Here is a 24,713-nt window from a genome sequence, read left to right on the forward strand (position 1 = left end):
CAGGTTCTGTGGACTTTGGAAATCGGTTGAGTATCCTGTAATGAATTCTGATCTGTCAGATCTCCCAGGTGCAGAAATATGTTTCTTTAAATAATGATAAAAGCAAAGAGTGATATGTCCCTAGTTGTACTGAGACTGTTCTACAATACTTGTAGCTTGCGCCTTTGACCTCCAATTAATTTTAAGGCAGAAGTGTGTGTTACTCCAATAGTAATATCATCAGGTGGGTGTGTCTGATATCAGAGAAATGTCGGGTGCATTGAAGTGAAAAGCCCACAGAAGGGCTTGTGGTTTCATCGTACTCTGGGTTAAATTGATTTTTTTGCAGGATTTTCACATAAAAGGTACTAATCAATCCAAAAATACCTGGTTGTCTTTGAATTTACAGACACAGACAGGCTTTTTCTGAATTAGTTAATGCTATGATTGGGCTCATGTTTGTTATCTAAATTGGCATTCAGTTATTACAATAATAAAAAAATGCAATACTATGCAGAACAACAGTCCTTGTACACTAAATATAGTCATTTGGCAAAATCCAATAAACCACAGACAGTGCAGGGCAAATATATAGATACATTGTTAGAAGCCCACGTACAAATTTGCTGATGACACCACTGTTGTTGGTTGAATCACATGGCAATGAGTCAGCCCACTGGAGTGGGATAGGACACCTGGTTGAGTGGTGCTGCAACAACAACCTCTCACTCAATGTCAGCAAATCTAAAGACTTCAGGAAGGGGAAGGAGTGCGAAGATACACCAGTCTACATTGGGGGGAAATTGGCAGTGGAGAAAGTCAGCAGCTTTAAATTGCTGGGTGTTAGCATATCAGATGACCTGCCCTGGGCCCAGCATATGGATGCAATCACAAGGAAGGTAAGCCAGCATCTTTACTTTTTTAGGAAGTTAAGGAAGTTCGGCTTGTCACCGAACACTCTAACGAACTTCTACAGATGTACTGTTGAATGTATCCTGACTGGTTGCAACATGGTCTGATACGGCAATTTGAATGCACAGGAATGTAAGAAGCTGCAGAGAGTCGTGGACTCAGACCAATATATTATGGATACATCCCCCCCAGCAGTGATAGTATCTACAGGAGATGCTGTCTCAAGAAGGCAACATCCATTATCAAGATCCCTACCATCCGGGCCATGCCATCTTCTCACAGCTACCATCAGGCAGGAGATACAGAAGCCTGATGTCCCACACCACCAGGTTCAAGAACAGCTACTTCCCTTCAACCATTTGCTTCTTGAGCCAATCGCACAACCCTAATCAGTACAATTCAGCAATACTCTGACCACTTTGATCATTTGAACTAAAATGGACTTTTGTTCTAATTATGTTCTTTCTTGTAAAATTTGTGTATAATTTATGTTTATGTTTTTCTTGTGAATGCTGCTTATATGATGCTATGTGCCTGTGATGCTGCTGCAAGTAAGTTTTTCATTGCACCTGTGCACACATGTACTTGTGCATATGACAATAAACTCCACTTTGACTTTGAGATAGTCTAAAGGAATTATTATTTTCTACAGCCATACCAAAATATTCACATGACTTTTGGGAACATCTTGTCTCACAGACAGATAAAAAAACTCACCTGTGCTTCTAAATATTAAACCCAGAAGGAGCATAAATGCTTAGATATGAAAGCCTCTGTGAACCTACTTCTACAAACACTTTGCAAATCTCGTTACAGTGCTACACTGGCCAAGAGGGTCCATATGTTGTTGCTTCACATTCAATAAAATGTTTTATAAAGGAACTGTGCTCTTCGAGAAAATAAAATATTGAAGTTTTTCTACAAATGAATCAGTGCCCTTATTACAGCATGTTGTAATTGAAGTTATTGCAAAGTATGTTAAAGATTGCATCCAATACTACTCTGTTTCCCGTCTGTGAGAAATCATTAGTGTAATTTGGTCCCTTCTGCTCCCTTAGATATTACATCAATACAGGAGGTACACCTCACAAAGTGGATGCTGTTTGTGAGGTGTACCTCCAGAAACAACATGATAACAAACACCAGTAAAATTTGACAAGCAAAGCGTTTTTTTTTTGTGCATCTCTAATGAAAGGAATGAAGGGAACAAAGTAAAATTCAGTGAGTCATGGGGATGGAGGGTAGATTTAACATGGAAAAATAAATTAAAGTGGAGAAGAATAACAGCACTCATAATAAGCCAGTTTCCAGGACCTAATGATAAGAGACGATGATGTGCAGATGCATTTGTCACAATTTTCCTTCACTCTCTAGATTCAGGAATAATGACTCTGAATTGGAACCTGTGAATGTGACTATGTTGTTTCAGAAAGAAGGGAGGTAGAAACTAAATAACTGCAGACCACGTTCTGATGAAAGATCATCAGCTTGAAACTCTGTTTCTCTCTCCTGACCTGCTGAGTATCTCCAGCATTTTCCATTTTTATTTCAGATTTCCACTATCTGCAGTTTTTTTCTCCCCAAAACTACAGACCAATCAGTTTAATGTCCTTTCAGAGGAGATGGATGCAAATGTGGCGTTGAAGAATCTTACAAAGACTTTTGAAAAAAGAGAAAGCAAAAAAAATACACAATAGCAGGGCTGAGGTACTCTCAGAATCTGGGAGAAACTCATCAACAGGGAGAATGAAGCTTAGGAACAGCATTGTTTTAGTTTAGCTCTTTAGACCATGGTCTAGAGTATTGAAGGCCTGAATAAATCAAGGGCTGCCTTTCCTGGTTCTGAATGCTCAAGAAGTTTAAAGTTTAACAGAAAAGGAAATTTAAAGAAAATAAATTACTATAATTAATTTGGCTTTATTAAGAACAAAATTGTATTTATTTAGTGTCGTTCTCAACGTAGGCTATCACAAAATATTTCAGACCCAATGAAGTACATTGCAGGAGTGTTAATTGTCTTGCTGTAGCAAAGTACAGCAGCCACATTAGTGCACAATGAAGTAAATATCCAATCTGGTTGTGATATCAAGGGATGATTTCACATGCAAAACACTGCAGATGGTGGAGATTTGAAATAAAATATGTCTAGAAATTCTTAGCAGGTCAGTCTGCAGCTGTGGAGAAAGAAACAGAGTCAATGTTCAGCCCAATGACCTTTTATCATCATTTTCTGATAGTAGTTTAGGGATAAATGTGGGCTGAGATATAATGAAAATGCTGAAAACAATCAACAGGCAAGGAAGCATCCTCAAATAGAGTTGTGGAGTGTTTTACATCCAGTCAAGCGAGCAGAAGGGGGTTTGGTTCTTTGGCTTACATTTTACATTAGGCAGTGAACCAATGGCATTTAGTGCTGACCTCAAAAAAAAACTTCCCACAAGGATTGCTGTAGTTTGAACTTTCCCTTTCTCCACATTGTTTGCTGCCAGGCATTGGTTCTGGGAGTTCGCTGGTATCCGGCAGTAGTAATATCATCAAGCTCGCTGAGCAGTTAATTACACTAATCAATTCTCACAGTCAGGAAACAGGGAAGGAACAGACACCACTTTTAATATTTTACAGAGCCTGGAATAAAGATTGGGCCACACACGTTAAGGTGCAAGGTAAAAATATTTTAAAATTTTAGAAATTCCATCACATTTTGAAGTATTTCGTTAAGTGATTACAATCCACAAACAATTTCTTTGAAATGCCTGAGAAGCTGCCAGGCAATAAATAAAGCTGAATAGACCATTAAAAGCTCAGTAACAAAGTGTGATGTTTTCTGGTTAATAGTGAGAATAACATGAAGTTCCTGTTAGTTTACTACTTTCTTATGAACACACTGCTGTAAAGTGCCACTTGAACGTTTCGGAGTCACTGATAGCATCTACTGGAATTCCAGTTTAATTGTTCACATGCTAACACTAGAAGTTGCTGTTTGTGTCATGAGGTAATGATGACAACTTTACCTTCATTACAACCACAACATCCAAGAAGAATATCACCAAAAAGGCAGGATCTCCTACAGTACAGCACTCCTTCTGGACTGTACTGAAATGTTGTGTGCACAAGTCTAGTGGTTCTTGAATCCACAACCTTCTGACTCACCAGCTTGAGTGTTACCGCTTAACCAAGGCTGGCAAATATAAATTAGGAACTTAGCTTCACATAATTGATAATTGCAGGCTATATTTAGACCACACATTGCATGCTGGGAGCTCCCATCTTAAGGGGTGAATCCCCAGATGTGTTACAATTCCGTGCACATCAGAAAGTTCTTCTAATTCAATTCTTGATGTGGGCTGAGTTAGGAAAAGGTGAGAGTAGAATATTACTATGATTGTCATTCACCTAGGGAAAGAAAACCAACCAGTTTCCGGCTCCCTGGTCTAGCTACTTTTTGATGTGTGTGGAAGGTTAAGTAAAAAAATGATTTGAGTTCTACCATGAGACACTCGTTCTCAAAATCCGCTGCTGGAACATAGATTAAAACTAAGAGTGATTTGTTGGGCAAGGTAGGAGAGGTTTGTCAGAGCTGGTGGGACCATGTTCACTTGTGCATCATTGGGACGGAGGGGATGAAGCTGGGGACAGAGCAACCAAAATCAAAATGGTGATCCTCAGTGATCAGCTGAACAGGCCCAGTTAGTTCCTGAAACAACACTTCTGCAGAAACTGTAGCCACATTGACTCATTTACCAATGACTGTTTAAATAGAGTACTGATTTGGGTTATGGATAAACCTTTGACTTCTGCAAACATAAAATTAGTTCCCAAGATAAGTAAACCAACTATGAGATTTTTCCAGGTTTTATTTGGTTCACTTTTAATTGGAAAAGATGCTCAGATTTATTGCCGCAATTAATTCACCAGCTTTCCTGTTGCTGACAAAGAAATTATTGGCAGACTGAATAAAAAGCAGCTCAGGAGGACCTGTCCTGATAACTGGATTGAAGCAGACGGCTTTATATAATAAAAACTGCCAATATTACAGGGACAGCTGGAGGCATTATGGAATACACAGCCCCAGGAAGTGGGGAATTAATTGTTCACAATGTGCTTAATTGACACAGATATGAATATAAGACCTGTAACATTCCTCAAATAGCTCATCCCTCCACATGCAAAGTCTCCCCTTCATTTCATGACTAAACAACGCATCAATGTAACCTGAAGCAAACACTGGGGTTGTCCGCCTTTTATCTGAATCATTGGGGTCTTCCATCCTCACACCTCAACCCTACACATTAGGATGTTGACACAAGGCTGAAAGCTAGGCCACAAATAAATGGGCGCCTTTCCTAATTTTGTTTTCCCTTTGCAGTATTTGGCAGAGTGATGCATCTGGAACACAGCACTGGAACTTTGAATGAATTAGGATGTTGAGTTAAAAATATTATTGACTGTGAGGATTTAATGCAGCATTAGAGTTGCTTCTATTACCACTGCATTTAAACACCATTCCGCCTCATGCCACAATCAAAAGCACCATTCATAATCTGACAGGAAAATATGCTTAGTCTACAAGTAGATTTGAGAAGTGAATCGAACTATTCTGTTGTCCTTCTGTTGGGAGGTCAAAAAAATAAAACTATATCTGGATATCTGTTGGTTTAACGAGTAGCTTACTACTTTGTTGGGTCAGATTGACTATACACAGCTGGAGTTTGGGCAGTTGACAAGTACATGGTTAAACAGATTAACCAGACTTTAAGCACAAGAACATAAGAAATAGGAGCAGGAGTACTCATACATCCTCTCAACCATATTCAGTCATTTAATAAGATCAGTACTAATCTGATTTTGGTCTTGGCTTCATTTTCTTGTATGATTCCTGTAATTCTTAATTCCTTCATTGGCCATAACCTGTCAGCCTGGAATACATTTCATGACTCAGTCTCTCTCACTAAGGCAGAGAATTCTAAAAATCTCCAGCCCTCTGAGAAAATAAATCACTCCATCTCTTTCTTAAACGAGCAACCAATGGTAGAGGCTTAATTTTAGAACTGTTGTGTGGGGAGCGAGTGGCCTCTTTGCCTCTCTGATTCTGCTATTTGAATCACTGTTTTACCCTGAAAGCACACCTCCTTGTTCTGAATTCATCAACAAGGGGAAACACCCTAAACGTCAACCATCCTCTCAAGCCTGAAGAGAATCATACAAGATCAAATCTCATCTTCAGACTCCAGAGAATGCAGATCCAATCTACTCAATTTTTACAAAATAAACTTTATTCATAATAAAAGACAAACAATATACAATTACGAAACAGTGCAAACCTTTACATTCTTGTACAAATCATTCATTAGTGTTACCTTTTTATATAGAAAAACAGCACCGATGCCACACGTGTGGCTCCCTGGAAGCTACCCGGTCCCGTATTTACAATATTTAGGGGCTTTCTCCCTGTCCCCGCCCCTCCCTCTCCAGTGGCAGAAGAACCCTAAACTGTAGTCCTTCCCCACTGAGCCTTGCGTTGGCTGCGCCCAGCTTCAGTGCGTCCCTCAGCACGTACTCCTGCAGCCTGGAATGTGCCAGCCGGCAGCATTCCCCTACGGACATCTCGCAGTGCTGGAAGACCAACAAGTTTCGGGCAGACCAAAGAGCATCTTTCACCGAGTTGATGACCTTCCAGCAGCAGTTGATGTCCGTCTCTGTGTGTGTCCCCGGGAACAGCCGGTAGGTCAGAGAATCCTCTGTTACGCAGCTGCTGGGGATGAACCGTGACAAGGACCCTTGCATCTTCCGCCACACCCTCCTCGCAATCCTACAGCCCGCAAAGAGGTGGGTGACTGTCTCGTCCCCAGCGCAGTCCTCCTGCGGGCAGCGCACGCTGGGAGTGAGGTTCCAACCATACAGGAAGGATCTGACTGGGAGGGCCCCTCTCACCACCAGCCATGCGAGGTCTTGGTGCTTGTTGGTGAGTTCTGGCGATGAGACAATCTACTCAATTTTTTTTTTGTGATTCGATAAAGCCCGTTTATTAGCAGTATACTGCGGGAGAATTCTTTTTTTTACAAAATAAACTTTATTCATAATAAAAGACAAACAATATACAATTACAAAACAGTGCAAGCCTTTACATTCTTGAACAGATCATTCATTAGTGTTACCTTTTTATATAGAAAAACAGCACCGATGCCACACGTGTGGCTCCCTGGAAACTACCCAGTCCCGTATTTACAATATTTAGGGGCTTTCTCCCTGACCCCGCCCCTCCCTCTCCAGTGGCAGAAGAACCCTAAACTGTAATCCTTCCCCACCGAGCCTTTGCGTTGGCTGCGCCCACTCAATCCTTTCTCATAGAAAGCCCTTTCATCCCAGGAATCAATCTAGTAAACCTCCTTGGGGCACCTCCAAGCAAATGACACCCTTCTTTAAATAAGGAGACCGAAACTGTGTACAACACTTCTTACCAAAGTCGTGTACAGTTGCAGCAAGACTTCTCTACTTTTACTTCATTCCTCTTGCAATAAAGGCTGCTGTTCCATTAATCTTCCTAATTATCTGCATGCTAATTTTCTAAAATTCTTATACAAGGACAACAGATCTCTCCAATCACCAGCTTTCATTTACGTCACATCCTTTAAACAATACTCTTCTTTTTGATTATTTCTTGTAAAGCAGATAACCTTACATTTCCCCCACATTATATTCCATCTACCAACTTTTTACCCACTTACTTAACCTGCCCATATTCCTCTACAGGTTTCTGTAGTTACTTCACAACTTTGTATAGTCAGCAAATGAAGTTAAAATTAAATTTTCTTTTCAATTGCAGTAATGTTTGTGCAACTGTATATGTATATACTGAGAGTATAAAAGGACACTTATCTTGAACAAGAAATGGTCAGTTTGAGCCAGCAAACACAGCTATGCGCAGACTAAATAACTGAACAGAGTTATTACTTTGGACATTACAACAGCAGTAAAATCACTTTTTGAGCACAGATTGCAATAATTTTATGACACATTAAGTTGTATCTAATGGAGAAAGACTACAAATCAACCAGAAAGATGAGAGCCTCAGATTTAATTCTACTTTATGTAGACCTGGCTTCACATTCAAATCACAGCAGAAAGAAAAAGTTCAGATCAAATCTAAAAGCCAATTCCTTGCTTGATTAATCTACTGAAGTTCTTTGAGGACGTGGAATAGATAAAGGAGAACAGCAAGTGGTGTGTTGGCTGTTACTGCAAGGGAATGTTAGCAAGGGAGTAAAGAGGTCTGACTAAAGTTGTAAGTGTAACATCCTCTAGACTACAAAGTACAGTTTTGATCTCCTTCCCTAAAAAAAGGGATTTACTTGCCATAGAGTTAGTGCAGTGAACATTTGCTAGACTGGTTTGTTGTATGTGGAGAGATTGAGTAGATTAGGCCTGCGTTCTCTAGAATTTAGAAGGATGACAGAGAGGTGATCTCATTGAAACTTACAAAATCCTTTCACGGCTCAAGGGTGGAAGCGTGGAGGATTGTTCCATCAGCAGGAGATTCTAGATCGGGGGGGGGGGGGGGGGGTCACAGTTTCAGAATAAGGGGTAAGCCATCTAAACATAGATGGGGAGAAATGTCTCTACTCAGAGGGTGGTGAATCTTTGGAATTCTCCATCCCAGAAGGTTGTGAGGACACGGTCACTGAATTTATTCCAAACAGAGGTTGATGGATTTCTGGATATTAAGGAAATCAAGGAATATGAGGATAGTGCAGGAAAATAGCACTGAGGTAGAAGATCAGTCATCATCTTGATGAATGGCAGATCAGGCCCAAAAGACCTACTCCTGCATCTAATTCTTATGTTATTATTTTCCAAATGCAATGCACACACTGGTCAGGTTTCCTTTCTTATTAAGTCACTGATCTAATAATTCTGAATTTGAACTGTAATCAGTGATACCCACCTCAACTGCTATGGATTTGGATTATTGATAGGAAAAGCTTGCCGGCAGACTCACAAAGCTGAATCCTGTTCATTTTTATGCACCGAATATTGAAACTAATATTGCACTTTCATTGTTATTCAATGTTTCATAAAATAAGCTAGTTGGGAAGATAAAATTACTGAAAAAGAGACAGAACCAAAATTCCCAATCCTGACTTTCTCTATCACAATACAAGTACAGAGGGTGAACATTCTCTGTGGTTTCACATGGGTATGATGAATTTACCTGTGCAAATTTGAATTAAGAACTAGTGATTGCTTTGTGAGCTTCTCAAGTAAATAGCTGAGTCACAGAGGTAAGGAAGATACTCAGCAGGTCAGGTAGCATCTGTGGAGATGGAAACAAAGTGATCAACCTGAAATGTTAAACCTGTTTCTCTCTCCATAGATGCTGCCTGACCTGCTAAGTATTTTCAGCATTTGCAATCTTTAATTCAACTTCCCAGTATCTGCAGCATTTGGTTTCTGAAGGCAAGGAAAACCTCAGGTTTAATTCCTGGAATGTACTAAGTTAGTCCAGCTCCCCCAGAGTGGCAGTACAACTACTAGAATTAGTGTTTCTGAATCATAAAAATTAGCCCTAAACACCAGCCAAAAATCCCTACATGTGAGACCTGGGTTAGGATAGAAACAGTGTCAAGTGTAATATTCCCCAGAGCCAAATAAGCTGTGAAGTCTCACACACACAATAATCACCTGGGCAAGGTTCTGCTTGTAGAACTGTGCCAGCGAGAAACGTTCAGGAGAGGAGGAGAGGGAAATAGAAAGGAAAATGAACTAATGTTATAAGATCAGGGTTCCTGTAATCAATACAGAATGTTACAAAAAGGTAGCAATAATGTGGAGTTAATGTACTATTACAACAGCTCTTCATCTGACTATTGCAATCATTTCTACAGCAAGAATTGTGGAGTGGTACTTCAAAATCTGCCCTCTGAGATGTCCCTCCTGTTCTGAACATTTATGCAGCTCAGCCATTTCAGACCTGTCCCAAAGGAGCAGGAACATGCTGTGTGGACCATGGAGTGAAGCCACAGGGTAACACTCAGTGGAAAACACACATTGCATTTGTGTCTTTCATATTCCAAAGCTCCTCACAACCAATGAAGTACAGGTACTGATGCCGTGAAGGTAAGAGGAGGAAAACAGAACACAATAATGTTGAATCTGCAAGATAACTGGGGGACGGGGCGAGAGAGGGCGAGAGAGGGCGAGAGAGAGAGAGAGAGAGAGAGAGACACACAGAAAGAAAGGGGGAGAGAGAGAAAGAGATAAAGAGAGAAACAAGGTAAACAGACATTCAGTCACTTAATGTTCTACAACTGAAAATCAATTTTCTTTTTCCTGAATGAAATGTGAAAAAGAGCATTGCTGAGTGACTTGCATCAGTCTGGAAAATTGACAGAGAAGATCCTTGAGTGAATTGCCATAGCACGCTGATGAGTTTCCACATTGGGCTGGGGGACTAATGCCATCTTTTGTCTGATGCTCCTTCTGGTGCATCATGGAGCAATGGACACTGATGTTGGTCACAAACAGGACATCTTGGTCTTCACACTGCAGTACTCAATTGCGCTTCACTACCACAAGTCCTTTATTTACCTTATCATCCATCTGTTCTCCCCATCCCCTGCAACACCAGCCTCTGACGCCTTTCATTCTCCTGCATCCCCACCAAAGCACAGGCCCTGTTTGTTCATCTCTGCCTTCCCCAACCACAGCTCAGACCACAGTCGTTCATCCACAGTGCCCACCAAAACATAGGTCTGATCATTCATTCCCTCCCCACAACTAAAGCACAGGCCTCAATTGCTCATGCCCACCCTCTCCCCCCCACCCCCACCTAGCAAAGTGCAGGCCCCAATCGTTTCTGCCCAAATCTAACCAAAGGAGCGGCCCCAATCAATCATCCTTCCTCCCCCACCAAAGCACAGATCACCATTGTTCACTCCTACCTCCGTGCCAAAGCATAGGCACCAATTACATGCCCCCTCCCACAACTAAAGCTTGCATACAGCTGTTCCTCATCCACCCCCCCCCCCCGCCCCCGCAGAACCACAGAACTTGGTCTCCGACTTAACTCCTGGGCAACCTAAGGCTGGAAGAATCATTGCCATCCCACTCAGCCCCATTTGCATGCACTAACTTTTCTAGGTCAAACTCCGTCAACAAAAAGGCAAGGCATTTGAACCAAAATAGCTTTAAATTAACTAAAGGCTTTCCCGTACTGATTGGATATGGAACTGCAATTATGTTAGCATGCAAATCTATGGCAGCTCTCTAGCTATGCTGGTGCTCTAAGACACTGGGGAAAAAATCAATAGAAAATGTTACTAGAAAATGAATCTGTCAATATAGAAATCCTCTTGCTTGGGAGTGGGTAAGCTATGAGGGTAAAATAAAATCCATCTGGCTGGCCTCTCTAGTTTCTACAGACAATACACATTATGCAACAAGTCATTTCTCTAGCAAGGGGCACTTGTAGATCTGTCAACCCTACATCACCAGTAAAACAAACTAATGACCATATATGGAAGCACTTCCTGCCTGTAACGACCTGTTGCAGCCAGCTCTTACTGTTATAGATTACAACCAACCCATTCATAAAATGTAAAGGGCTGCCTGTTTTCACTTCATGGGCCAGCGCTGGGGGAGGGGCACCATCTCACATGACAAAAAAAATGCCTCCTGATGGGAGAAACCAATTGAACAGAAACAGACAGGTTGGATTAGAGGCCCTTTGTGATGTATTTACACTGCCGAGTGGCTTCAGGCTTCAAATACGCAATACCAGTTGCAGCTCACAGTCCTGACAGAAACTCTCTCATTTATAGGTGTCTCTTTACAACTTAGGTGCAGCTCCCATTGTGTTTGCTTGCCAAGTTTCTTATCCCCAAACAATCTAGACCCAATAAAATATAGGTTTTACGATATAGGAGTGACAATAGTGAAAACATATGTGGAAGGAGGGCATGCTGCCTTTCTGCAACCCTTTATGACATGAATTATGCTTTCATTCATCATTTCCAAATTCTCTTGATTTCTTCCTCTGCCCAAGCCCGCATCTGCCAAGTCACATGGTTGTGGAGATAGCCCATAAGGAAGGAACTTTAGCATCGTGGCTACAGGGAAGTATTTGCTCTGTGGAGCCCAATTCTCTAACAGGCATTTCCTGAAGAGAGGTTTCCAAGTCAGCACATGGTCAGTGATGAAGTGTGAGAAGAAATGTACTCACGGCTTTCACAGTGATAATCCGGCACAAACTGCTCATCGCTGTCTGGCACCTGAGCTGGAATATGGAGGGAGGAACATTTTAGAATTTTGAATACATTACAACTGTTTTCCACTCTAAGGTATTATTCAGGAAACAAGAAGTTACAAGATCTTTGGTACAACTATCACTACAGTGCTGGGCTTTGATTGTACACAGGTGTCAGTTCTGGATGGGTCTTGCTGTCGGGATATTTGGGAGTGGAGATGACCACCACCGAGCCAGATCTTATCCTTTGATCTTTTCAACAAGGGCCACCAGTGATCAGGAGGGAATTTGACTCCCACAACCTTCAACCCAAGTTGATCACAGCACCCTGATGATATAGAGCAAGGATTGTACTGGAATATCTTTGCTTTTTTATTTTAATTTATTCATTCATAGAATGTGGATCTGCCATTATTGTTCACCTCTGACTGCTCCCAAACTAAGGAGACAGTTACACATCAACCATGTTAATGGGTCTGGAGTCACATGTTGGCCAGATTGGCCAATGTCCTTCTCAAATTATATTAGTGAGCCAGATGGGGTCTTAAATGGCTTTCTGTAGTTTCGCAGTCACCATGACAATTAGTATCATCATAAAATAAAAGAAAATCTACATTTATTAAATTACTTGAATTTAAATACCCCAGCTGCCATGGTGGAATTCAAACTCATTTCATTGGTGTGGGTCTCTGGAATATAGTCCAGTTACTTAACCCATGATGCTCCCTCACCTCAGGTCTATAAGTAACAGCAAGATAAAAGTTAGTGCATTCATTCACTGAGTAACTGAGAAATCAATTTCTTAAGCTGTTTAAAAGAACCCACTTTACCTTTCCGACTTGACTGAGCATCAATATAATAAATCGGAATTGTTATTACTTTTACAAGATAAGCTACATCTTGTGATTGACCTTTTAAAACAAAGTGAATGGGTACAGGACTCCAGGGGTGCTTGTAGGGTTGTTGCCTGGCTGGACCTGGCAGCAGTATAAGCCTTGTACAATCTCTCAGACAAGGTGACAGTCAACCAGCAGCTACAGAGAAACCATTCATCACCAGGCCAATGTACATAGCCAAAAAGTTAGGAATGAGAGCTCATCCAACAAATATTAACTTGCACCATACTAATAACATCGATACTGACCATTCAATTCTGTATGGAACTAAAGTGATACTCTTTTTAACCAAATGGAGCTGAAACTATCCAGAATTCGAAACTCATTTCCCTGCTGTTGTAGTGAGCCAGTGGACATACTTAAATGGAGAAGTGGAATTAATAATTAACTTGTAGATAATTTTTTTTACCCCATCACACACTGTTACAATGGAACAGTGTTCAACGTTTATAAATACATACAGCAAAATTATTGTTTGAGATGACAGCATAAGAAATTGTTTTTTAATAGATGAAATATTTAACTGAGCAATCAGTGTTAATAGTTGGCCAGATTGTTGGATTTGCTAGCCACATGTAACCCAAATAATGTCAAACCAAACTTTTAATATTCTATGAAGACACCAGATCTTTCTTGTGTATGGCTTAAAGTTTGAGTGCTGTCCAGAGGTACATTGAAAAAGCATGATTGCACATGGCAAGGGTGTCCACCTAACATACTTTGCATTTTAATTATGTTTCCCATCAGATTTTGAAATATCTTAATATTCATTAATGGCAGTAAAAATAATGGTGAAACTTTACAAAGCTCACAATCCTGGTGGGGTCTTGCACGCAATAGATAGCACATCAGTGCACTGCCTGCAATTTTCCATCTATGGAAAAGAGCTCTGTGCTTTCCATAATTTCTGAAATGCTTTGTCAACTGTCTGAGAAAATTTGGTGCTCAAAGCATTGGCAACATATTTTATTTAATATTCAATGAAGATTACACAATTTTAAAATTAGCTGTGTTTATTTTCTCTCCAAGTAGTAATTTATTTCTAATTGCTGATCTTCGAGCTTTATTAAATGAAATAACATAATCTGGCCCCTTTTAATGATATATAATTGCATTTTTTCCTGACAGAGTATACTAATAGTATAAATAAGTATTTAAAATTTCAATATCCACATGGGAAATACTTGAACAATCATTAATAGCCTTCTCACTTTTACCAAATAATCATCTATTAAATGCATGATTTTAAAATATCTGAATTATTCCATGGTGAAATATAAACTGATATGAAAATTGAAATAATACACACAACAAACAAATGAGGAAAAATAGAAAAAGAAGCAAAGAAACCCAATTTGACAACTAAATCATACCAGCTTGTGCAAATAAAAAGTTGAAAAGAGACTGTGAAAAGGCAGAATAGAAATTAAGACATCATGCTAAAATTCTGAACTAAAGACTGATAATGGCAAGATGCAGAATAAATCTATCAGCAATATTTAAAAGACAGATCAAGGGTCAGACAGACTCCAACAATGATCTCAGAACCCAAAATATCCTTTATGCTTTTCCAGTATTTTCTGTTTTTATGAGAATTAAGGAGTATTCTCGGTCATTACATACAACATAATGAAATGAGATACTGAGAGGTACAACGCTAATCAGAAGGAGCATCACAAGAGAAAAATCAGGTTCTAATTCTAGATTAAATGATATACGTTCACCCATCCAGAGCCGAAAGCACTGGGTCTTGCCGGAATATATCTCCTTGAGAGCGGGTAGATCGCTGGTGCCTCACCCATTCTCTGTCTGAGAGCCAAGGCAATAAGCATCCATGAGCTGTTTGACCACGGAGAGTAAACCTGAACCCAGTCTTCACCTGTCATGAATAGGCACACGTTCCAGCAGGGAGTTGCGAGGACAGGCCGACTTTCTCCCTACCTGGACAATGAGGCCATCGGTCCTCGAAATTCACAGGACAGGCCAGGGAGGAGGAGATCATTTGGATCATTGGGCCCATGCTAGCTGTTTGGAAGTCCTACCCACAGGTCCCAGTCCCCAGACCTTCCCTCATTGGCGTTTCTTTTTTATTGCAAGGTTACAATTCAGCACACATTTGGACAATTTAATCCACGCCCACAATTTTTTTTCTCCTTTTAAGAACAACTTTTCCTTTGGCAAAGAAAATCAATCAACATGGCAACACTACTAAAGAATCACAACACCTTATTTTCAAACAATGACAAAGGGCACACAAGTATGTATTAACAATTCATTCAAACCAAAACAAATCTGTCTGTAGAATTCATTCCAAGCTTACAGTAAAGGAGTTGCAAATGAGGTGAGCTATTTATTTCTTCCCTTTCAGATCCTGATTCAAACCCTTCATTCAGATTAAAGTTAGACGGAGAGGGACAACTTGTTTTGAAAAGGATGCGAGTTAAACCAGGAAGGTTAGCTTCATGGGTTGTCTGAACATGTATTTTATGTAGCTCTTGATTGTCATGTTGCTATCAGATTACAATCCAGGATCAATAAGAGGGGACACTTGTCCTTTGGGCACTCAACCTTCCAAAACTGTTCAAAGCCAAACTGAAAATAGCGTTCTGGCAAACAGGATCATTGGATCCCCTGCACAACGGTACACGTTAATACATAGACAGACGGTTCCAACGATTTCAAAAATTCTCTGCTGTTTCTTTCCACATAAATCAAATCATAGGGGCAGGGGACATCAACGTCCTTTTGCGTGCTGTCAGGAGATGGAGTCAATTTAACTCGTCTTTTGCCCTCGTTCGTTCGTTCAACACCCATTCTAAAAAAAAACCTCCCCACATATGTTTCCTATTACCCATAAACAGTGTTTGTATTTTGAAATTCTTGGCTAGAAAATCTTGGCACCGCGAAGGTCAATTTCAGAAGAGGATAAAAATTAAAACGTCGTGAGTTGCCAGTTTCACTTTCTTGATTCAAGCCTCTGGTCGGCAAAGAGATTGAACTAACCACGGATATAAAAATTCAATTGTAACTATCAAAATATGCCGGCGGGTTGTACCGAGCACAACGGCCGAAGAATCAAGCCCCGCCGATGTTTGGAGAGATTAAGAGGTGTCATTAACTGAACTATTAACCTTTGGCAATTAATTGACGGGGGAAGGGAACAAAAATGAGTAATGAAACAAAGAAAAACATAATTACAACGAACAGATCCCTACATCACGAATTGAAGGATTCCAAAGATATTTTGAACTCACCTTCTGCAAGCCAAGCTTCTTGAAGTTGACTTAAATCCTGGAAGAGATCTGAAAAGGAAGGAAATTTCCAAATGTAAAGAAAAGTTCGGATATGATTAAAAGCTTTCGCAATGCAGGTTCAATGTTTTATTTAAGATTCATGCAAAGCTTGATATGGTTACCTTCTGTGTCCGGTGTTAATTCTTTGGCGATGTACCTTCTCTTCCTGACAATCACAGCCCGCTCCAATGTCCCGGGATCGTGCGCTTTCTGCAGTGAGAATTTTCAAGGAGCATTTTACCGGCTGCAGTCAACTTTACCTGTCAGTCTGATTCAATGATGCAACTCGCGGATTCAAACAGTTGATATCCACCCCCCACCCCCCACCTCCCACCTCCCGCCCATTTCTTGTTGATTCTTGCTAATTTCACGACCTTAGTTGTCATTGTTTAATAACTTCATTACAAAAAGAAAGTTTGTTTTATTAATAAACTCAATCATTTGCAGACACACATTCAGCAAGAGCATGCAACTCAAAGCAAACTTTCTTTTAAACCTATTCGGATTTTTTGGCCTCATTGTTTTTCAAAGCCTGACAGAAGCTCTAAATTTCGCGGAATTGCGGTACTCACATTTGGAAACGTGTAAGGCACTTGCTGATCCAAATAACCATCCATCCTGTTTTCCATTGTTAACCGTTTATGAGCATTTAGACGGGATTTAACAACAACAAGCTTCGATCAGCCTGCGGAGACCGGGTGGGGGTTGGGGGGATTGGAGGGGAGAGAGATCATGAATGAAAGACCGAGGCATGCATAAATAATAAGCTTCATTCACAAAAAAAGTCGGAGAGACAGCCCACAGGCAATGAACGGCTGCTCGCCCAGAAAAGCAGACTCTTAAAGCAAGGATGTCCCCACGTAAAGGCGGAGTTGTACCACTAATACTCGGCCGTTTTCCTTTCCGTTTGAATTTGAAGATGTAGTGAATTAGCACAGCCGCTGATTCTGGTTGAAGTGGTGCGTTTGAAGAAGGTGGTCAGCCTACGAGGTGAAAAATCTACCATTTTAGACACTGTTTGAAAGTGTATTCAATAGAAACTCTGTAACGTCAGTACCTTAGTATATCCGTAAAATGCATTAGAGTGAATTCATAGTGTAAGAACATGTGGCAGTTTGCTCCATTGGAAGCAGTCTTGATCCAAATCAGGGAGAAGATCGTGGGTTCAAACCCCAGTCCAAGTACTGCAGAATGTAATCCAAGATGGCACATCCTGTAGTAAATGTACAAGGACGAAGACCGGCAGAAACACTTGCATAGTGGTTCTGAGACTCCTTGTGCTCACTGGCCTCCTTCTATGCCATAAAGAAATATTAAATATGATATGAATGTGGACCAGTAAACTAGAGGTCCTTGTCAAAATCTCTAAGACAGAACTCTGAACATCACCAGGTGAGAAATTAAAAATTTAAACATATTTGAAATAATATTTGTTGACAATAAAACTATTGAATTATTGTAAAAATCCCTCTAACGTTCTTTTAGGGAAATAAATCTGTTTCCTTTGCCCATTCTTCCCCTATTAAATTATATATCACTACAAAATAACACGAATATATATACTTCAAAAGTGGTGACATATTTTAGGATTCCCCAAGGATGTGAAAACTGCTATCTAAATGTAAATTAATTTACTTGTGTTAACACCTCTGGCATGCACAGCCGCATTTGAAATATTAACTCTTTATACAGAGGCAGGCTGACAATCTAAATGTCGGCAGCATTTTGTGTCTTTATTTTGGAGCCTAAAATAAGGCCCCGCTAATCTCATTTTACCAGCAATTAAATTTGGGGACTTACCAAAATGTCTATGATTCATTTCAGAGTTAAGGAAGTGCTTTGTTTATAAGGATAATTCTACATTTCAGAAAAGCTTCTACAAAAGCCTGTGTATGAAAAAGCTTGAGCTCAATTAAGTTTCTGTCAGCGGGTCAGGCAAATGACAGAAGATTCGAACAAAAAATATCAATACAAAGGATTCAGGTGGAAATGAAACAAATGCACCAACATGTAAGTATCTTTAATAAGAATGAAATGAAATATACAGATAACGGGCTTTTTTACCTCTTGATTTAGCCCTCAGGACAAGATTTTATGGCACTTTCTTTAAATGATTGACCATTTTATACCAGACGTATAGATTGACTAGCAGTTGTTTCATTCTGATGGTTATATCTGAAATAGGGACTTCCCGTGACTTAGTTGCACAATACTAAGTGACCACAGCTTTTGAAACTTCTCTCTTCTTGCAGCAATACAATTATATGTCTCAGTGTTAATTATATAATCTTTACGACAATGTCCATTTCCTGATGATAGACTTTGACTATTATTTGCTCACACCCCATCACATACAACGTTCAAAGTATCCATATTTAACCCACCGAACAGTTTCATGGTGTATGCAGCAGCATTCACAGTGATTATGTTCTTAAATACCAAACTTTTAAGATTATCACCATGTGGTATCAAAAGAATATTCAACAGATATCATGTGTTTAATCAAAATGGAAGTATTAATGAATAGGAGTAATGCAATCCACAAATCTCTGTGACTGAATGGCAGATACGGGTGAAGGTATCAACAGCAGTAAGAGGTAATGTAACTGCGGAAGTAGGCCATGTTTTAAAGCAAGACTGAAGTATTAATATTTGTAAGGATTTAATTAATTTGAAAAGTGCTATTATCAATGTGAAGTAATTTTAATCTACCTCATGAACTGTTTCTCGACCATATCCTTGGATTATATGCAGCTTTTATGAAAATTCTGTTATGATAGCATTAAATACATTACTGTCTCCAAATGCCTTCACTTCAATGAAATGCTTTTGATGGCACATTTTAGGATAAGTAAATCTGACCATTGAGGAGAGATGAACATGGAGAATATTAGAGTTTTTGTTTGAGTGCCTCAGAGTTGGCATCATTCATATGTGACTTCAAAATGCCATCAAGCATTTAAAGCGGATGTTGATAGTTTCTTCATTAGTAAGTGCATGAAAGGTTACAGGGAGAAGGCAGGAGAATGGTGTTGAGAGGAAAAAATAAATCAGCCATGATCAAATGGTGGAGCAGACACGATGGGCCGAATGGCCTAATTCTGCTCCTACGTCTTATGGTCTAAGTGCCATTAAATATTGTGTGTGAGTTGTGTGACCATTATAGATCTTCAAATCTTTGACTAGCTGATACACATTCATTTTGTGACTTGCTTCTGTAAAAAAAAATGAGTGATCTATTACGAGAAGGAGGATAGAAATAAGATATATAAAAAATGCTGTAGCTGACTACCTTTTTTGAAATGTTGAGGATGAAATTCGAAACAGTTCCAAAATCATAAATCAAAGCCAAGTGATATCTGATTATGAAATACCCATTTAAATTTCAGTCATCCAGACAACTTTGAAGTAGCAAGAAATTCAGGGAAAATAAAGAATAAAGAAAGAAAGAAGTAATGGGATTTATGGGAAATGTACAACAGATATTTACTGATGAAGATTTAATACATTTTAAGATGTTCCATTTTTCTTTAATTCATTCAAATTAAACAAATTAATCCTGTCATTAAAATTATACCCAAAGGACTAGCACATGACTATATGAATTTTTACATACTAAAAACACAGGCATTCTTTTCTAGGGATGCATTTGAAAGACATTATTTTCATTTTGGGAATGTGCTGAATACTCCAGTCTGTAAATAGAAATGTTTTTCTTATTACTTATACATGCATGGGAAGTAGATATTGTTGGGTGTACCAGCATTTATTGTCCATCCCTAATTGCCCCCCTGAACTGTGGATGCAATTAAGAGTCAATCACATGGTTGCGTAAGGGGAAGATTGCACTCAAGTTTGATGCCCCTGAGCCAAATAATTCTTCAGAAGACAAGACATCTGACACTGAAGATGGTATATCACTAGAATCGCAGATCAGACACCAGTTATAGAAGTAACCAAAAAAATCTTGAAGTTCCTGTAATGCATATCTGATTGACAATGCCAATTTTGTCCTCCAATGTTAAATTAAAAATTATCTCTGATATGTTTATGACAAAGAAATAATTAAGCATGTGAAGATTGAAAGTTATTTTGATGGAGGAATTTATTCAGCCAAGCACGCATTCAAATGTCCAAGTCATTAAGTGACAGAGCTGCTAAAGTAAAGCATTGTGAATTAGAACATTGGGGAAACCAGAAAAGGTGGGGCAAATCTTATTTTCGTAATAGAATAACTGAATTAGTCTGAGATAACCTTCATCTTCCTGGACAGTCCCTCAGGATTAAGGATGACTTGCTTCGCTGCAGTTGTGTGTGTTGCGATGTGGCTGTTGAGGCCAATATGGGATCCACAAATTCACATAAACTGCTATCAGTGGGGACATTGGGAGGTGGTGTGCTCTGTTAGTCTTTCAGTCTTCTGTGTGTTCCCAAATATGGACTCAAAGTTCTCATTGTCATCCTGAGAGATACTTCTCTATTTTGAGCAGTCATGGGTTGGGGCTTCCTATGAGTCAGTGGTGATGTTACACTTTTTCAAGGTCTATACTCAGTATTAAGTTTTAAAGGTGTTCCTCCTGTCCTTTGATAGTGTTGAACAATCACTGGTGCAGTGGCTGAATGCTTCAGTAAAGGACAACTGGAACACCTTAAAGCTGCAGGGTAAATATGTGCCTATGACCTGCGTGTAAACTAAGCAATGCAACCTTAAATGATGAGCAAATTAGTCAAGAGAATGAATAAATGAACATGCAGAAACAGTTTAAAGATGCGGCCTGTACAAAGGTTATGAACATCATTGCTACGGCTAAACAATATAGCAAGAAATTATTTCAGTACCAAATCTGTATCAATTAAGAGGTTTCTTTCTTAAAATACAAACGTCTGAAACTAAAGTGGGCACAAATTAGCTAATAAATGATTACACTCCACCGATTATTTACTCAGATAAACGTGAATGAAATGTCTGATGACAGTTATTTTATCTAATATTGAATTAATGACTTTAGGGTAAAAAATTGTGATGGATGCCCCAATATTTGGAAAGCCAAAGACAAATAAACGGCCATGGATGAAAGATACTTATCTCAGAGAGATAAGGGTGTTGATTTACAAGGCACTAAGTAAGTGGCCCAAGTGAATTTTAAGTAGATATACTTTTTGCCAATTTTCATAAAAGGTAACAAAGCAGATACTGGCAATTACTGAATCATTGGTCTTGTTTCACTCTCTTTAAGATAATAAGCATTGCTATTATGAGTATACATGAGGATCAGTTTGAGATGATAATGTAGTGAACAATACTTAACATTGGAACATTAGAATAAGTAAGGAAAGATCTTGCATAATACAACATAGAACAGTACAGCACAATATGGGCCCTTTGACCCACAATGTTGTGCCGACCTATATAAACACCTTCTCCCTGATCAATCTAACCCTTCTACACAGCCCATAACACTCTATTTTACTTTCTTCCATGTGCCTAAGAGTCTTTTAAATGTTCTGATTGTATCAGCCTCTACCACCACCCCGGCAGTGCATTCCAGGCACCCACCACTCTCTGTGTAAAAAAAACCTACCTCTGACCCCTAAACTTTCCTCCTCTGACCTTAAACTGATGTCCTCTGGTATTGGCCATTGCCACCCTGAGGAAAAGGTACTAGCTGTCCACTCTGTCTATGTCCCTCATAATCTTATACACCTCTATTAAATCACCTCTCATCCTGCATCGCTCCAAAGAGAAAAGCCCTAGCTCGCTCAACCTTTCGTCATAGGTCATGTTCTCTAATCCAGGCTGCATCCTTGTAAATCTCCTCTGCACTGACTCTAAAGCTTCTACATCCTTCTTATAGTGAGGTGACCAGAAATAAACACAATACTCCAAGTGTGGTCTAACCAGAGTTTTATAGAGCTGCAACATTACCTCGTGGCTCTTGAACTCAATCCCCCAACTAATGAAGGCCAACACACCATATGCTCTCTTAACCACCCTGTCAACTTGCGCGGCAACTTTGAGGGATCTACAGACTTGGACGCCAAGATCCCTCCACACTGCTAAGAATCCAGCCATTAGTCTTGTATTCCACCTTCAAGTTCTTTCTTCCAAAGTGTATTACTTCACACTTTTCTGGATTGAACTCCATCTGCGTGTTGCTATCCCAAGGGAAATATGTACAGATCTCCAATGTAATTATCTTACAAAGTATTGTGAGATTCAGGGTACAACTTGAAAATGGCTACGAAATTGGCTGCAAAACAGAATGCTGAAGGTATTTATTGGAAGATATTTTGCAGGGAATGCAAGGTGCCTTTAAGATCAGGATCTAATGTGCATTGGAGAACACCCTACGCAAAGGATGTATTTCACTGTGTGTTTCGATGTACATGTGACTAATAAAGATATCTTTATCTTATCAAAATAAAAGCTTGAGCACAGAAATTTAAAAGCAAAATAGTTAATCTTTGAAGATAACACCACACCAGGCACAGTGGGCAGCTCTTCCTTATGAAATGGCTCTGAAACTACAAAATGAATTGAGGAAAATTTGCAAATGGATGGAACAATGACAAGTGAACATTTAGTACAGTTAAGTGTAAATAATGCACATACAAGGAAAGAACTTATACCATAGTTCTCCATGAACAGTATCAAAAAGGATCTAAGCAAATTCAATGCTCAACATTTTCAGCTACTGTGTAACAGTCATCAACAAAGTAAATAGGCTTTTAAACCAGATAGTTATATTTATGTAGCATTTCACATCAAGTTATGTTCAAAATATCCCCAGTATTCAAGGGATCCACTCAGGTCCTGGAAGCAGTTCAGAGAGGAACCATGAATCTGTTGCCTGGCCTCCAAGGAAGGAGGTAAGTAGAAAGACTATCAGATTGAGGTGTTTCTGCCTTGAGAAGTAAGAAAGATAGAAGAGGCTTGATAATAAAAAACACTTTGAGAGGACAAGCTACTGTAATAGTGAAAATGAGGATGTTCTCTTCAAAATCGAGTTGAGGCTTTAGACAAGTAATGGAGGTGAAAACTGTTCAGTTATTCAAGAAAAATTTTAAATGCTCTAGTGAAGGTGGTCTTTCTGGAAATGTCAATCAAGTTTGGTTGAGCGACTTTCATCCTTCACATTTCTTGCGATTTTGGTATGCAGCAATTGAATGTGCAGTGGGGCTGCTGAACATGCAAATAGTAAAAAATAATCCCATTGTCAATACAGTGTTGCTCTGGAAGTGTAAAAATATAGTTTTTAAAATCTCTCCTGGAATAATTGTTCTCCTCCCAAAGGAAATCTTTTACCACTGATTCCAATCTGGTCAAATGGTAGTGGTGCCACAGTGTAGGAATGGCTTTGGGCTGATGCCAGTGTTTGTCTTTGATAATGTCATCACCCGGAAACAGGAATCAACAGAATAGAGATGTGACCTTTTTCCTCATTGCAATGGTTTCTGGGCAGTTATGTAACTGCATTCTGAGGTCAGATTTCTGCAATTATAACCTGTATGCTGGAGTGAGCCCTAACAAAGAGAGACTGGTTAAAACCACTCAATGTTTATTAAAAAAATAAAGGAAGCAAGCTCTCAAATGCCCCTGGGATTGCTGTGTACAGAGAAAAATGTGAAAAATTTCCCCTGGTCAGTTCCATCCAGTTCTTTTATGGTAGGTGCAACTTTTGGGTTTTACTTGACAATGGACACCAAGTTACCAGAATAAAAAATAATCAGGTAAATGCTAATTCCCATGCACATTGCTCAAAAAAATACACTGTTGAAATACCCTGAATCTTCCATTGTCTGTTCTCCAATTATCTGTTTTCCCAAGTATCTGCCCAGTCATTTGCATGATAGAGCCTTCTTCGAAATTTTACATTCTTGCACAACTGACTAATACTCACACCTCCCTGCCTGAGAGCAGTCAACTTCAGTCTCAGAATGACTAAATTCAGTTTATGTAGTTTGTATCGTACTTGTCTTCAGTATGGTCAAAATCGCCGGCTTCTCTGTGATTCATCAGCTTCCATTATTGGAGGGAGGAGTCTCATTTATTATGATAAATACATTTATATAGCAAACCTAACATAATTGATGTCCCAGGATACTGCTCAATTCCCAGGGAGTATTGGAAATCTTGTAACTTAGTATTCAATTTTTATTTTTTAAAGACTTCCCTTGCTAAGTTTAAATGTTATCAGGCTAGTATATAAACAAAAATGTTCAAGAGATCTATTTTTAAAAAAGATGATTGTATGATCATCAATGGGTTCGGATGAAGTAAAGCCCTGAACTACATGATCTCATTTTCACCATTGACCCACTACATTATCGAGCTGTTTCTGATTGTAGTCACTCTTCCAAGTAACTCATTCTAGCTGTTAATACCTTCTA

General features: G+C 39.4%; 1 protein-coding gene across 1 annotated transcript in view; it reads right to left on the minus strand.

Annotated features, from left to right (window-relative positions):
• Positions 1-24,713, minus strand: part of etv4 (ETS variant transcription factor 4) — a 99,820-nt gene that overhangs the window by 66,033 nt on the left and 9,074 nt on the right. The window contains exons 2-5 of the mRNA XM_052038781.1: positions 16,895-17,007; positions 16,445-16,532; positions 16,284-16,331; positions 12,110-12,163 (exon numbers count right to left, since the gene is read on the minus strand). Coding sequence (XP_051894741.1) covers positions 12,110-12,163; positions 16,284-16,331; positions 16,445-16,532; positions 16,895-16,951 — 247 coding nt within the window. The 5' untranslated portion in view covers positions 16,952-17,007. The remainder of the gene's footprint in view (positions 1-12,109; positions 12,164-16,283; positions 16,332-16,444; positions 16,533-16,894; positions 17,008-24,713) is intronic.

The sequence above is a fragment of the Pristis pectinata genome, chromosome 25 (genome assembly GCF_009764475.1).
Source record: "Pristis pectinata isolate sPriPec2 chromosome 25, sPriPec2.1.pri, whole genome shotgun sequence".
NCBI classification, from domain to species: domain Eukaryota; kingdom Metazoa; phylum Chordata; class Chondrichthyes; order Rhinopristiformes; family Pristidae; genus Pristis; species Pristis pectinata.